Genomic DNA, 14,537 nt, shown 5'->3' with positions numbered 1-14,537 from the left:
CATAATTTCTCGGCTGTTTGGTAACAACTGTTATTAAATTATTCAAAATCTGAAGAATAAACATGAAATTAATGACAAACTTTCGGAAATTCCCAAAATAATGTGTGACCATAAGTGGATATTTGCATAACAGACATGTCACTGACCTTAGACAAGTTTCTTTTATTCTAAAATTCATAAATGGGCATTGACATCTTCAGTATTAAAAAAACAACAATAATGTTTAAAGTTGTGCACAGCAGTGCAATTCTTTATTATCACAAATTAGTAATACGAGTGAAATTAATAATAAATAATTAACATGGAATATAATGACACAGTTCAGAATAGCTTGTTGATCAGAAGATTCATCGCTTCTTTCCGAGAAAAGCACCAAGAACTCTGTAAAATTAAAAGATAATAATGTCTAAATTTAGAATTTTGAAATATTGATGTAAACAGATATTGATATTGATGATATGCACAGATATGTAGAACAGAAATGTTCATTACAAAGCCCTGAATTACTGAATTAATTAGCATGATTGTGTAAATATGCTTACTAATTTCATTTCGATGAATATTCTATGAATGATTAAATTTTAAATGTAAATACTTACCCTAAAGGATTGTATTTAGGGGTCCGAAAATTACCGGTAATCAGGATTTGACGGTAACGGATATTTACCGGTAATTACAGAAATCCGTTTCCGACTGTTACCGAATAAGGGTAAAAAAAATTTTTATTTTTGGTCCCTGAATTATAAACGTTTTTATCTGGTAATTGTATTGATATTAGCATTTTCAAATAAAAAAGACTTGTGTCAGGATTCATCATACAAAATGACTGATTTTCAGATGTAATTTTTGGTAAATTTTTTCAACAGTATTGCTTACTGATAAAAGTTGTAAAATATATGCAATATTCTATGAAATGATTGAAAAGTCTTTCTTTTGGAAATGTAAATGCTTACCCTAAAGGATTGTATTGTCCTCTATATCCTTGTTGATAATATCCATTCGGACCCCTAATTGGATATCCTTGTTGATAATATCCACCAGGATAGCCGCCATAGTTATTGCCATAATAACCACCAGGTCTGTAATTGTCATAGTATCCTGACAAAACAAAGGAATCAATGTAGGAATAGAAATTTAGAGTCACAAAACTGATTTACCTCCACGATTATATAAATCCTCTCCAGAGAAATCCTCGTGGCTGTGGCTATGACTATGATACTCATGCGAATGATCCGGCTCGGGTCTAGCCATGATTGCTGAGATACACAGGCACAAAGTAAAAATAATTAAAATTGATGTCTTCATTTTATTCCTGAGACGTGCTAACAGCTCAAAGATTAACTTTATTCTGACTCAAGAAAATATTCAAGCAATCGTTTTATTTGCCAAACGCCTACAATTAAATATTGTTTACTAAAAAATTTCATGCTGTATTTTTCATATAGATATGTGACTTCTTGTTTTACTATATTCATTCAATACATATATGGTTGACAGGTTTTGTGTTATGCGACACTTGTAATAAACTTGTGGACAAACAAACAAAATGTGATTCATACTTAAATGACAGGTATTTTCTGCCGAATGTTTCGTTCTTCTCTGAACATGCATCACGAGTGGGAATCTAAATATTAATGTTTTTACTGGTAAATGCCGGCTTAAACCTGATTGTCAAACTTGTTGAGTTGAATCATTCAGATTTGGATCATCAAGGTGCTTCCCAAAAATTTCTTGTTATTATTAGCTTCCAGTGGCATGATGTCGCGTGAAATATGTCAAAGATCAGCACATTTAGTGAGTAAAATCTCATTCAGTTCCAATAAATGAGATTTAGTTAAAGTTTCTTCTCTTGACTCGAGAGAATTAAGTTTAAAGTTATTATTAATCCTCTCCATTTATTGTCAGTTCAGTTCATGAGATGAAATCGTAAGTACGCCATCCATTGATTATCATTTAAATTCATATAAATTAATTTTGTTTTTATTTTACAGAATTTCGTTCATTATCGCTTTATGTCTAACTGAGTCACTAGCAAAAATTGTCATAATCTGTAGTCTAAAACATTCAGACGTTGGACATGGACATTATGATACGTGTGAAAATAGCAAGCCAGCAATTGATACATCAACTGATAAAATCATAGATACAGCAATTGGATGGTCAAAATCTAGGACAACGAATGATGTGCAGCAATATTATACGGAATATGTCAATTGTGTCCATTTTCCATTTGACTTGAATACAGTTTTTCCGAATTTAGAAATTGTTAGACTTTGGAAATCAAAAGTCAAGTATGTTGATAATATGGATTTAAGGAACTTAATTCATCTTAAGATATTCGATTTAGAAGATAATGACATTGAAGTGCTGCAAAGTGATTTATTCATTAATAATCATAAGCTTAAGGAAATTTACCTACAAAAAAATAAGCTCAAGTTTATTGCTGCTCGGGTATTTAACGTCATTAATCTTATAGCCTTGAATCTTGATGAGAATCTATGTGTCAATGGAAAGGCTATTAATGACATTAGTGCTTTATTGACATTAAAGTTGAAAGTTGATGAAATTTGCTCTGCGCCTGAATTTTTGTTGATGAAAAATGAGCAGCTCATTAAAAATGTTGTAGACCTGAATTATACACTGACAGTGGAATCGAAGAAGAGAAATGACTTAGAAGTTAAGTACAAAAATGTCAATAACTCACTTATAACATGCGAGGATGAACGTTCGACCATTGAAAATGACAAATTTAGAATGAATTCACAAATTAAAAAGGATGCAAATTCCATCAAGAAACTTAATGACGAATTAAAGTCTGTAAAGGAACTGAACAATGATCTTACATCGGAGAATGTTAAATTAACAAATGAAGTCAAAAAGACAAACCAAAAGCTGAAGGAATCTGAAGAGAAAGTTCATGACTTGATCACCAATAATGGTGCTTGTACTTTGGATTCGAGTGATAGTTTAAAGGAACGAACATTAAAATATGAAAATGAAAAATTATCAAAAGAAATTCAGGAATTGAAATCATTTAGAAATGAAATAGAACGTGAATGGAGGACAGTAAGTCTTGAGTGTCAATTTGTCACTTGGAACAATATCTACACATGCCAAACTGAGAAGCTTAAAGTTAAAATTGATGATGCTGAAGTTGTTGCTACTGGAAAGCATGTCAAAGGAAAGAAGAACAGTCAGGTTAAGAAGCTTTTTATTAATTCAGCAGATGTCAAAATGATATTCCTTCCAATAAACTTAGGAACAGTCTTCGATAAGATTCAGTCTATAATAATTCAGAACTCGAACTTAATTTCAATTAAAATTGAAAATTTTGACAATATGAAGGAATTGAAAGAACTTTTATGGATTATAATGATATTGAGGATATTCCATATGACACATTCACATATCCAGTAAATTTGGAGAGATTGTCATTAGGATTTAACAAAATTAAATTTCTTAACAAGGATTTATTCAAGGAACTGAAAAAACTTAAATATCTCTTCTTAAATGACAATAAAATCCAAAAGATTCATGCTGAACTGCTGAAATTCAACAATGAACTGGAAATTGTTAATCTACAAAACAACAATATTAAGCATATTGGACTTAAAGCTTTTGAAAGCTTAACAAAGTTAATTTCAATCAATCTTGTAAACAATCAATGCTTAAGTGGAAAGTACAACCTAGAATCTCTAAAAGGAGAAACTTCCAAAATTGCTTCAAAATGCTCATTACCAGAAACACAAGACATTGATTGCCAATACGAGAATTTAGATTCTATGTATACATGCAACATAATTGACGTTAGAATCGACAGTGACAATATTCAAATTTCAAATATTGAAGGATCTCATTTGGCAGCAAATTCAAATGACAATGTGAAACTGATAAAGGTTTATAATCAGGACATGCAATACTTTCCAACTGGATTCTCAAATTTTTATAAAAATGTTGAAAAAATTGACGTGAAAAATTCGCAGTTGGTTGGAATTGGTGAAAATGATTTCAATGGATTGATAAAAGTCAAGGAATTGATTCTAGCCAGCAATAATATTAAGGCTTTGCATGAGAATAGCCTTAAAGACCTTAAAAATTTAGAGGTTCTGAATTTATCAAACAATCAAATCGTCAAACTTCCACATAAAATTTTTGAACAGCTCACAAATCTTAAAACTTTGGATATATCCGCAAATAAAATTCAGAAGCTTCCAACAAATTTGCTGGCAAAAAACACAAAATTGGAGATATTAAAAGCTCATGGAAACAAACTAACTCAAATTCATTCAGCATTGCTAAACAGAAAAACATTATTGAAGGAAGCAAACTTTATTTCTAATTCATGCATAAATGCTCGAATGCCAGATATATCACTTGATTCCTTGATATTAATGTTTGTCCAAAATTGTAGTCAAGTTGACTAATAAAGAAGGAACGAAGAAGATTGAAAGAATACTTTACTTAATGATGCATTCTGATATGCCTTATCTTATCTTACCTATTGGTGTTCTGAACAATTTTGGGTTTTCGTACTTAACGTTTAACAATTTTTGGGCTCCCCTAAAGTTGTTTTATTAACAACAAATGGATCCTACCTTATTAGAGATCTATTTGAGTGCCAAATTTTGACGACTTCCATTTGGTATGTACAAAAGAGCTTTATAGGATCCTTAAAACCTCCTTGGCGGAGCATTTTTCAATTGTGTTATTAGTAAAAATATTGTGAAGTGTCATTGGGCAAGACCGCGAAAAAAGGGAATGAATTTTCAAACTTAAATATCTCAACTTTTAAGCATCCAATCGATAAAATTCTTTCACTAGGTAATAACCAGAAATAAAAGTTATGTTTTGTATGTAAAATTTTCAAAATGGCGGTTTTCTAAGTTAGTTTAACTGGCAAATTAAATATTTAAATCAATATTTTTCATAGAATTATAAGCTAAATCATATTATTATATTCACAGAAGTTGAAGATAATATTATATTCTATCACATTTAATTGAAAAAGTTATGATTTAAACCGTGCAATTAGCTAAATTAACCAAAACATATTTAGTGGGTAAATCTCGTTAATTTTCACTTTTATCACCTAAAATCTCTCTCAAAGTATCAAAATTACATAAATAACAATATATCTAGCAAAGTTTAGTACAACAAAGCCTTAAAAAGTAGTAAATTTAGTTAAAATATATTTAACAACTTTTTAAGCAACACTTTTTTGCTCAAAATTTTGAAATTCAGAAAACCGTTGCAAAATTTTATTGGTTAAAATTTAACAAAATTGTTGATTTACTTAATTATATTATTGTTTTAGCTTGTTTTATTGAATATAAAAGCAAAATTTATGTAAAACTTTAGTATTGCACTAAATTTATATTGAAATTCATGCTGAATTTTCAGTTCTAACGTGCTTTAAAAAATGGTTGAAAAAAGTTAATTAAACTACATTTTTCATAACTTTTTGTTATTAATCTAATAGTTTAAACCCGGAACAATGTTTTAAAGAAACAAAAGGTTTCATAAGTTGAAAAATGAAAGTACACAAAAGAAAATAAGGTTAAAAAAGTTAATTAACCTAACTAATAAAAATTATCTTAAAAAACTTTTGCAAATTACTTGTAGCCATTACATTCATCTTTCAATCAGTGAATAAATTATTGAAATTGGTTAAGAACTAATTTAAGTAAAATTTCAAATACCCTTCCCAAAAATTCAGCATCAGATTTTGACCCTTTTCAGGCTCTACAGCCTCAATGACTGAATTTTGAAATATGGTTGATATATCATTTTGTAGGTACTAAAAAGTTCTATAACACAAAGTATTCGTTATTTCTGTAAGTATTACCGTTTTTGAGAAATAGACAGAAAACAACAAAATCTGACGCTGAATTAAAAAACGGTCTTGCCCCATTACAATTTGACTTAATACAATTGTATTAAATTTCGCCCTTAAAACAATTAATACAAATGTATTAAAATCCAATATTTCTGTATTTGAGGAAAATCTAATATTTTGTATTAGATTTTCTCATACAAATCTAATACAAAGTATTAAATCATTTTTATCAGTGTATGAGTTGCTCGGTTTCCTCACTTTATATTTAGATAGTATACCACCACTAATTTAAAGATAACATGGCAAAGATAAGGTTTAAAAATGAAACTTGCGATTGTTTTGTTGGGTAGTGTTGTGTCTTCATTACAACTAAAAACAAGTCAGTTAAATATTGAAAAATAAAATGAAAATTCCAAGAGTTGATAGCTGTTGCTGTTTTGGTTTAGAAACAGGAGGAAAGATTCTGGGATGGTAAATCTGCGAAAGCTTAAAATAACACGAAATACTTAATAACTGAAAACATTTCAGGCTAGGAATTATTTTTGGTTCGCTTGGCTCGATTTTTATATTGATTGGAATTGGAATTATAGTCGCAGTTTCATGTGATGAACTGGAATCAAACGATGAATTTGAGAAATTTAAGGAGGAGTATGATATTCCGGAATGCAAAATTTTAAAATTCTGTAAGAGTAATTAAAAGTCATTTGAACTTTTAATAGAAATTTCATTTCTTTTTAGCTGCAGTAATTGTCCTTATAGTCATATTGATATTCTGTTTAATCGCAACATTCATTGACATTCTCCTTATTCAAGGAATAAGAACAGTAAGTCATAAATTTCCTAAGATTAATTGCTTCAAATTTATTAATTTTGGTAAAAAATTGACATAATTTAGAGAAATCCAGGAAAGTTAATTCCAGCTGTTGTCATCCAAGCCATTGGAACTGTATCAACAGTCATTCAAGAATTATTGACATTTTCAATATCCGGAGTTATCAGAGCATTAGTTGTTGGAGGCTTTATGTTTTACTTATTCCTTGTTCTTTACTCTTTATATGTCAAAATAAGAAATGAACAGCGGGCAAGTCGCAATATGAAGTTGTCAACCATGAACTGTTGAATGAGGGAGAATCCAAAAAAATTTAAATTTATTTGGGACTTTAACTGACACATGATTTACAAATTATTATCCTACAACTTGGAGTAGTTACTTAGCAATTAACTTTGATCCAGAGTGGACAAAATTACTCTAGAAGTGTACATTAACTCCTATATTCGAACACTCAAGGATTATTTATTTAAATTTTTACCTGATAGCACACATCGATTGATCGATCCAAAAATCAAAACCAGGTCGATGTAACTCTGAATTTGTGCACGATTCAGTTTACACCAGAATAACACCGGCCTGGTACTGGACTTTGGATCGATTATACGACATGTGCTGTTTATGTTGTGAAAATTACAAAACATTATTCACATAAACTTATGCATTTCAAACAATAAATATCTCAATCATTTATTATATATTTCACACAATATGCATCTGTCATTTAAGCCAATATGGCCCATGATTCATATTTATTTACGAACAATAGATAACGTTTTGATAACATTAATGTGTTTTTTTGCAGAATTCAATTTTTTTTTTCAGAGTTGGCAGGACTCTAATGTGGAAGCGACTTCACCGGCGTCCGTACCATTATTTGAATTTTTATTTAAGTTCTAAAAATTTAAATTTTAGAATTAGAGCCAATTTTTACATGTTAAATGATTTTCCTTAACATGCACTACCAATATGTATGAAATTAGGCTGTTTGCTGTAAAAATGTCATGTCAAAATAGGAAGTATCAGGATAATTATACTTTTACAAAAATATGTAATTTAAATTACATCAAAAAATAATAAATAAAATAATAATGAAGAGGGGAAAGGATCTATGAAATGCAACTGAATATTTTTCAGGTACAAAATTGAAGTTTAAAAAGGACAGAAAAATAAAACAAATTTTGTAGACAAAAAGGGGAAAAAAAACCCGAGCGACATAATGAAAGAAGAATCCGCCACCGAACTTTAAGAGTTACTTTTAATCTTTTTTTAAATACCAAAAAGAAGCCTCTTCCGTATGGCGTCCATATGGCTGCCAAAAATAAGACACTTCTTTTTGTTATTTAAAAAAAGATTAAACGTAACTCTTAAAGTTTCGTGCCGGAGTCTTCATTATTTGTGTCGCTCGGTATCAAAAATAAAATGGTAGAAAAACTCTTAGCTTAACATTCAGTTCTACATAAATTGCCATCTCGTCAACATCTAAAATTATTTTGAGTAAATCTAAACTAAAATTTTTTTTAAAGGAATCAAGTCAACTTAAAACATGAATGTGCCAATATTCGGTAAAATTATGTGTTGCGAACACAAAACGGGTAAACAGATAATCCAAGAGTAAGAATCTTTTTGAATTTAAAAATTAAAATTTTAATATTAATTTTTTTGTTAATTTAATTTAAGGTTTTTTTACATTTGCACAACAGCGTTGACTATTTTGGATACATTAATAACAATAATCATCTGTTTAAACTCAAGTTCTACCAGTATGAAACTCTGTAAGTTTAATTAAAAATTTCTAAATTTTACATATTTACACTTGTTTTCTTTAGTTGCAGTTAAGCTTGTTTTGGTAGTTTGGTTTACTTATTTCGCTGGTATATTTTACTTCAGCGGATGGCGAACTGTAAGTGAATGTTTTAGTAATTGCTGTTGATGCCTGCGTTTCTCGGTGAACCCTATTGATTTCCCAGTTATACATCATGACAATGTCATTGTTAATGCAGAAACATTAATTAAGTTTTTTTTGTCATTCATAGCGGAATTCTAGACAAATGCTTGCAGCTATTTTTCTAAATGGAGCTGGAACTACAATACTAACTTTTATGACCTTTGATCCATCAGCATCAGATACATTACTTCCTAGTGCATATTTTTTTATAGTATATGGATTTCTCGTGATTGTAGTTGAAGTTTGTGCCTATTTTTATATAAGATATGACAAATTTGAACAAAAACAAATTGAACAAAAACAAATTTGTTTGGATACGGTTGATGTTTAAAATCAAATTCAAAATTTTTAAATAAAAAATTTGAATCTTATACGACTGAAAGGGTCAGTTTTTTAAGAAACTGCACTCGTTTAATTTTTTGATGACTAAATATAATCAGATCACTTTGTTTTATTCAATTTTTACTCCATATATCTTCACATATAAAGAAACTTGACAGCACACGTAGCAAAGTGCGAATCACGAAAGTTGACGTTGATGTTAAACTCCCGGAATCAAATCTCATCATTTGAATGGTGATTTTCCGGAAGTTCAGATACGTCGGATTCTTAAATGCAGCAATTTTATGACGGAAATTAAGAATTAGGCATCGCAACGTGAGATGTAAGAATGAGTCATGAATGATTTTAGAAAATTATTAAATGTTTTATAACGTAACTGAATTAATAATTGGAACAAGAGCTTGCCTTAATCCCAAACCTAAAATCCAAAAGTTTTCAACTGGCTACTGCACATCAATCACTGAAAACAAATTATGCGCTGTATACTTGAGCTTATATATACATAATAAAGATTTAGGAATGACCCGGTCAGCACATCTTGCCACCATTTTTGCATTCCAAGCCACTTGACGATTAAAACCGAATTTGGCAATTGATTGTCACTTGGTTCTTAGTAGACTGTCATCTCGTCGCTGTGCTGACAGAATCCATAGTGGAAAAAATACGTTAGAACTAGTCATCTACTGGAAATTAACTTGCAATTAAGTAGTTATAACTTATTTTTGTCCACTCGGGAATTTTAATTATGTGTTGATCGGGATTTATTTTCTTTATATGTTATGAATCAATATAAGATTATTTCAATATAACTTAGTTATAAATACATGTATATACGCATGTATCACTAGTTACAACGTATACTTGTCATTCGGGTTTATTTCTTCTTTTTTGTGATGCGACACGATTTTAAATTATTTTTTGATCTTGAATATTTAAAAAAAAAAACCATAAAAGCTTAATAATGAACAACCAAAAAAGTGGTTTTTCTTCTTATAGATTGTTCATCAATGCTGTCTATCAAGACTTAGTTGAATTGCTTAAAGTTCCGAAAATCTATTAAGATTCTAGAAATTCGTTTTTTGCGTAACGCAATAAGTGAACGGTCCCTTAGATAGTTTTAGTTTTTCGTGATTTTATATTTTTTTGTTTCATTCTTATCATTTTTTTTTTCAAGTAGACGTGACATTTTTTTTTTAAAATCATTAACAATTTTTTACGAAATTTGCTTCAACAAATGGGAAATATTATAGAAGGAATGGGAAATTTAATTTCTTCCAGGAATAATACAGGTAACACATTAGTTATTTTTTTCAGTTCCAAATGAAAAATTAAAATTTTATATTTTTAAATTTCTACTCAAGCAACAACTGAACCACCTGAGTTATATGAGGTTTTTGTGAGAAATGCAGATCTAAATTCATCAGAAAATAACTTGGAAATTGAAGTTGTAGAATATGGCTTTAGAAGCATTGAAAATTTTTTCTACTACTTGCAAAGCTCTGTGACGACGAATAACATTTCCGACGTTGATAAAGTTTTAATACTTAAAATTGAATTTAATGAAGTTATAAATGAATTAAGTGCGACTCAGGTTAATGAATTGGCAAGGAAATATAGAAAAAAATCAATCGTCATCGCTTTCTCATCTGAAACTGAATCCAAACATTTAATTTATTGGAAATCAAAGGAAATTCAGCAATTCTTAACCATCAACCATTATAAAGATGAGTTTAACTCTGAAGATGGAGAAGTTTACAGCTTTATCACAGATTTCTTGGGAAATTCATTGAAAAGGAAACATCTTGGTATGTTTTTATACAAATTGTACATTCAAATTTATATAACCTGCATTTTTTGAAGCTTCAAGTTTTTAAATTTGACTTTTGGCCTTTCAATCAAAATATTTACATTTTAATCATCTTTTACATTTGTGTCGCTAGAATTTATATTTTGTATTGAATTTACATCAAGTATTTTTGTATAAATATACATTTAGCAGTGTTAATGTCTTGATAAAAACTAATAACGTAATTTTAATAATTTTTTAGGAATTTCAAATGAAAATTTAAAAAACTCAAGTCTTACGAAAGTTGATGTTCAAAAACTAGCAGACTATCGAAAATTCAACTTGCTTCTACTTGCTGCTGAATCAGGAAATGCTTTTGTATTAGAAATCCTTTTGAAGCTTCCAAATATGGAAAAGGAAGTTCAAGGAATCAACATTCAAACACTTGCTTGGAACGGAAAACATTTAGATGCTTTAACTATATTAGCCCAAAATGATATACAATATGCGGAAGGATTCGATAAAAGTCAACTATCTGAAGATTTCAATCGATTTTATCAACAGATTGAGGATTTTCATACTGCAATTCGGAATAAGAATGAATCAAAAATTAAAGAAGTAAAACGCAATTACAGCAATCTAAAATACTTCTATTCTATATCGAATAACTCAGCAGCCAGCATTGCATTAATTGCCAAGTCTTTTGAGATATATGAATTATTATTAGCGAGCGGTATTCAACTTGCACCACATGAAAAAAATATTGTAAAAAATTTCTCAAAGAAAGAAAAAAGAAGAATTCGAGATATTAATATAAAATATATCAAAAATCTAAACGATTATCACATAAACATCCTTATGGCTCATTCGTTTGTTGCTCATAATGATCAAAATGAGAAGAAAAATATTAAAAATATTAGAAATGCTTATAAACTTCTCAGTCATGATGAACGTATCAATTTAGTTCTTCAAATTGTTGCAACATCAAGGAAAATGAAAATTATTTATGATTTTAACAATGATTCTGTTGATACTGTAGACCCAACAACAAGTGAATACACTCAAGGAATTTATTATCCTACCGGAAAAATTTTTATTGGTGCAAAGCAGTTGTTGAATGAGGAAACAAAAAATAAAGCTTTATCTACTATTGCTCATGAGTTGTGTCATTATGCGATGAACTTAGTGTACAATAATTATGCAAATCCATATGAAAATCAAGATATTGCAAATAAAAATTTATTCCATAAAGTTGCTGAAGAATGTGTTAAGTTTGCTGAACATGAACCTACCATTGAGCTTGTATTTGATGCATATCCTGAAAAACTTCAGCAAGCTGAACTGATTGTTCGCGTACCACATTTAATTGCTTTGTATGACGATCAGCAAAACAAATTAGAGGAAACAATGGTTTTATTTCCATCTCTATTTGATTATTACAAAAATCAAGTCGTGCCAAAAATGCAAAAGTTCTTGGTTGAAGAGCAAATAAAAAGAGAAGTAGAAACGGTAAAACTGACAGGTACATACATATATATCTATATTTGTACTTCGGTAGTACATAATTATTTTTTAATGTTTTATTTTAGATTCAATTTGGAAACAAATTATACATTATTCTACAGTTTATCGCTGCTGCTATTTTGTTGATCTTTATTTAGCCGGATATATCATAGGATTGTAATTTTTTTTTTTTTAATTATTATGATAAATCTCAAAGTTTTAGAAGCTGAAATTATTCATTTATTCTTTTCTTTCTGATTTAGGTTCAAATTGTTAATTATAACACCAATTATGGCTAAAGAAGGAATAAGCATATTATCATTTATTTGCAAGAAATATAAAAAAAATTCAAATTCATATTTTAATAAACATTTTTGCCGCAGTAAAATTTTCGATTTATATCCTGGTATTGCTTTTTTAATTTCGACTTGGATTAATGTTCTATTGCTCATAGGAATATACACTGTAAGTAAATAATAATTGATATATATAACTCCAATTTAAAAAAAATTAATTATTTATTTATTTTTAAAGAGAAGTCACAAAAAGGTTATTCCGGCAGTTTTTCTGCAACTTATTGATATTATAACACTTGTTGTTATGGTATTTACAGAAGTGATTAGACTGGAGGAATTATTTTTCCTAATACTAGTAATTTTTATTATGATTTATTTCTTTAACGTGATTTTTTTGGTTTTTTTAAAATTATTTGGTACCAGAAATAGAAATTTAGTCAAGAATTAATTTTATTTGTGTTATTGAGAATTAATGCAAAATTTTTGTTAATGTATGATCGTTTTATCACAAAATAAAATTATATGAAAATAAAGTTTAATGAGCTAGAACAAAAATTAAGTTATAGTTTTCCCATTCTAAATTATATCAAATTTTATTAGCGGTAAATGTTTTTAAAATTAATATTTTTTGACATTCAACTCTCTTAATATAAAAGAGAGTAAATTTTCAAGAGAGAAATAATTTCAATCATTAGATGCATGAAAATAAACAAGTGCAGTGCATTGCAAATTTTCATAAAATAAACGAGACATTCCTAAAGTTTTGATAAGAAAAATTCATAATTTTCAAAATCAACTTAAAGCTAACTTCAGTATGAAAATATCAGTATTTAAAAAGTGTCTATGTCTTGAGCTTGAAACTGGTGGAAAGATACTTGGATGGTAAATATTAAAAATATTGCAAAAATTGTGAAAAAAAATTGCAAAAAAATTCTATTTTTAGGCTTGGCATAATAAGTGGAATATTAATGATCCTTTTTGGTTCCATCGTATTGATAACTGTATCATTGATGTCATGCAAGGAACTTCGTGAGATATTGCAAGATGACGACTTTCATGACTTATTGTCTGAAGTTTCAATCACGGAATGTCAAATTTTCAAACCATGTAATTTATCAAGGACATTTGTATGAAGTCGAGTTGACTTGAGTCGACTGATTCGTGCAAAACCTTAATCAACTCCAAGAACTGCTATTTAATTAATTAATATTTTTAATAATTTCAGTCTTAATATTTGCTTCAATTTTCGTCCTTGTATACAACATTATTTCCATAATAATCAACATTCTACTCTTGTTAGGAATAAAAAAGGTAAGAGAACTAACAAAATTGCCCCAAACCAGAGCTGGCAGGACTCTAATGTAGAGACGGCTTCAGTGGAGTCCGGACTCTATTGGAGGCGACTCCACTTTATTTGGGAAGCAACTTCATAGTTGAAGTGCTTTTTAAGACTTTTAGAGTCCAGACTCCCAAGGTCCTGTCAACTCTACCTCAATCTATTCACTGAATATTCTTATTCTAGCGAGATCCAGGAAAAATAATTCCAGCTGTTATTATCCAAGGTTTTGCAACATTTACCATTGTTTTTAGAGGAATAGCATCAATATCAAGAGAAGGGATATTCTGTGCAGTTCTCTTTGGATCTATTGCATACTTCATATTTATGATTCTATACTCTTTATACGTCAAAATAAGAAATGACTGCGCACCTAGATATGAAAATCAAATTATTCAAATTTGTAAATCATAAATTAAAAACTGAACTGATCGATAGAGTGAGAAAGTTATGGACTGTGACAAGAGACGGTCACGAAATTACGTTCTGATGAACTTTTACGCTTTGAAAGAAACTCAATATATTTTGAATATAGATGTATATTTTATGGAAAATAATTAAATAAATTAATCATGAAAGAATAAACTTTAGCTGTTCAGGCTTTAAGATGCATTCCCGAGTGACATAAATGAAAAAGACTCCGCCATGGAGCTTTTAAGGC

The 14,537-nt window shown here is 29.1% G+C and overlaps 5 protein-coding genes and 1 long non-coding RNA gene across 6 annotated transcripts; 5 read left to right on the top strand and 1 right to left on the bottom strand.

Annotated features, from left to right (window-relative positions):
* Nucleotides 1-222: 222 nt before the first annotated feature.
* Nucleotides 223-1,365, bottom strand: LOC139092584 (glycine-rich protein 3-like). Its single transcript, XM_070643040.1, has 4 exons — nucleotides 1,158-1,365; nucleotides 1,038-1,098; nucleotides 954-998; nucleotides 223-381 (listed from the first exon to the last, which is right to left on the bottom strand). The coding sequence occupies exons 1-4, from the start codon at nucleotides 1,303-1,305 to the stop codon at nucleotides 348-350; spliced, it is 288 nt and encodes a 95-aa protein (XP_070499141.1). The 5' UTR covers nucleotides 1,306-1,365; the 3' UTR covers nucleotides 223-347.
* A 414-nt stretch (nucleotides 1,366-1,779) lies between these two features.
* On the top strand, nucleotides 1,780-4,460 carry LOC139092582 (leucine-rich repeat-containing protein 15-like). The gene is made up of 2 exons (XM_070643038.1): nucleotides 1,780-1,926; nucleotides 1,992-4,460. The coding sequence occupies exon 2, from the start codon at nucleotides 3,363-3,365 to the stop codon at nucleotides 4,422-4,424; it is 1,062 nt and encodes a 353-aa protein (XP_070499139.1). The 5' UTR covers nucleotides 1,780-1,926; nucleotides 1,992-3,362; the 3' UTR covers nucleotides 4,425-4,460.
* Nucleotides 4,461-6,097: 1,637 nt separating this feature from the next.
* Nucleotides 6,098-7,375, top strand: LOC139092583 (uncharacterized). Its single transcript, XM_070643039.1, has 4 exons — nucleotides 6,098-6,307; nucleotides 6,365-6,519; nucleotides 6,575-6,660; nucleotides 6,732-7,375. Exons 1-4 carry the CDS (start codon nucleotides 6,240-6,242, stop codon nucleotides 6,954-6,956), a joined length of 534 nt encoding a protein of 177 aa, XP_070499140.1. The 5' UTR covers nucleotides 6,098-6,239; the 3' UTR covers nucleotides 6,957-7,375.
* A 626-nt stretch (nucleotides 7,376-8,001) lies between these two features.
* Nucleotides 8,002-8,856, top strand: LOC139092879 (uncharacterized). The gene is made up of 4 exons (XR_011544646.1): nucleotides 8,002-8,279; nucleotides 8,346-8,440; nucleotides 8,495-8,568; nucleotides 8,702-8,856. It is a non-coding gene; the product is annotated as an uncharacterized lncRNA (long non-coding RNA).
* Nucleotides 8,857-10,027: 1,171 nt separating this feature from the next.
* On the top strand, nucleotides 10,028-12,988 carry LOC139092762 (uncharacterized). The gene is made up of 6 exons (XM_070643296.1): nucleotides 10,028-10,244; nucleotides 10,317-10,760; nucleotides 11,004-12,263; nucleotides 12,331-12,421; nucleotides 12,508-12,709; nucleotides 12,779-12,988. Exons 1-6 carry the CDS (start codon nucleotides 10,190-10,192, stop codon nucleotides 12,986-12,988), a joined length of 2,262 nt encoding a protein of 753 aa, XP_070499397.1. The 5' UTR covers nucleotides 10,028-10,189.
* Nucleotides 12,989-13,121: 133 nt separating this feature from the next.
* LOC139092831 (uncharacterized) lies at nucleotides 13,122-14,442 on the top strand. The gene is made up of 4 exons (XM_070643376.1): nucleotides 13,122-13,422; nucleotides 13,484-13,647; nucleotides 13,766-13,851; nucleotides 14,063-14,442. The coding sequence occupies exons 1-4, from the start codon at nucleotides 13,355-13,357 to the stop codon at nucleotides 14,288-14,290; spliced, it is 546 nt and encodes a 181-aa protein (XP_070499477.1). The 5' UTR covers nucleotides 13,122-13,354; the 3' UTR covers nucleotides 14,291-14,442.
* Nucleotides 14,443-14,537: the final 95 nt, after the last annotated feature.

This window comes from Chironomus tepperi, unplaced genomic scaffold (assembly GCF_022539635.2).
Source record: "Chironomus tepperi strain 1889 unplaced genomic scaffold, CSIRO-AGI_Ctep_v1 contig_309, whole genome shotgun sequence".
In the NCBI taxonomy this organism is placed as follows: Eukaryota; Metazoa; Arthropoda; class Insecta; order Diptera; family Chironomidae; genus Chironomus; species Chironomus tepperi.
The sequence above is the reverse complement of the archived record's forward strand: the minus strand, read 5'-3'. Positions and strand labels throughout refer to the sequence as shown.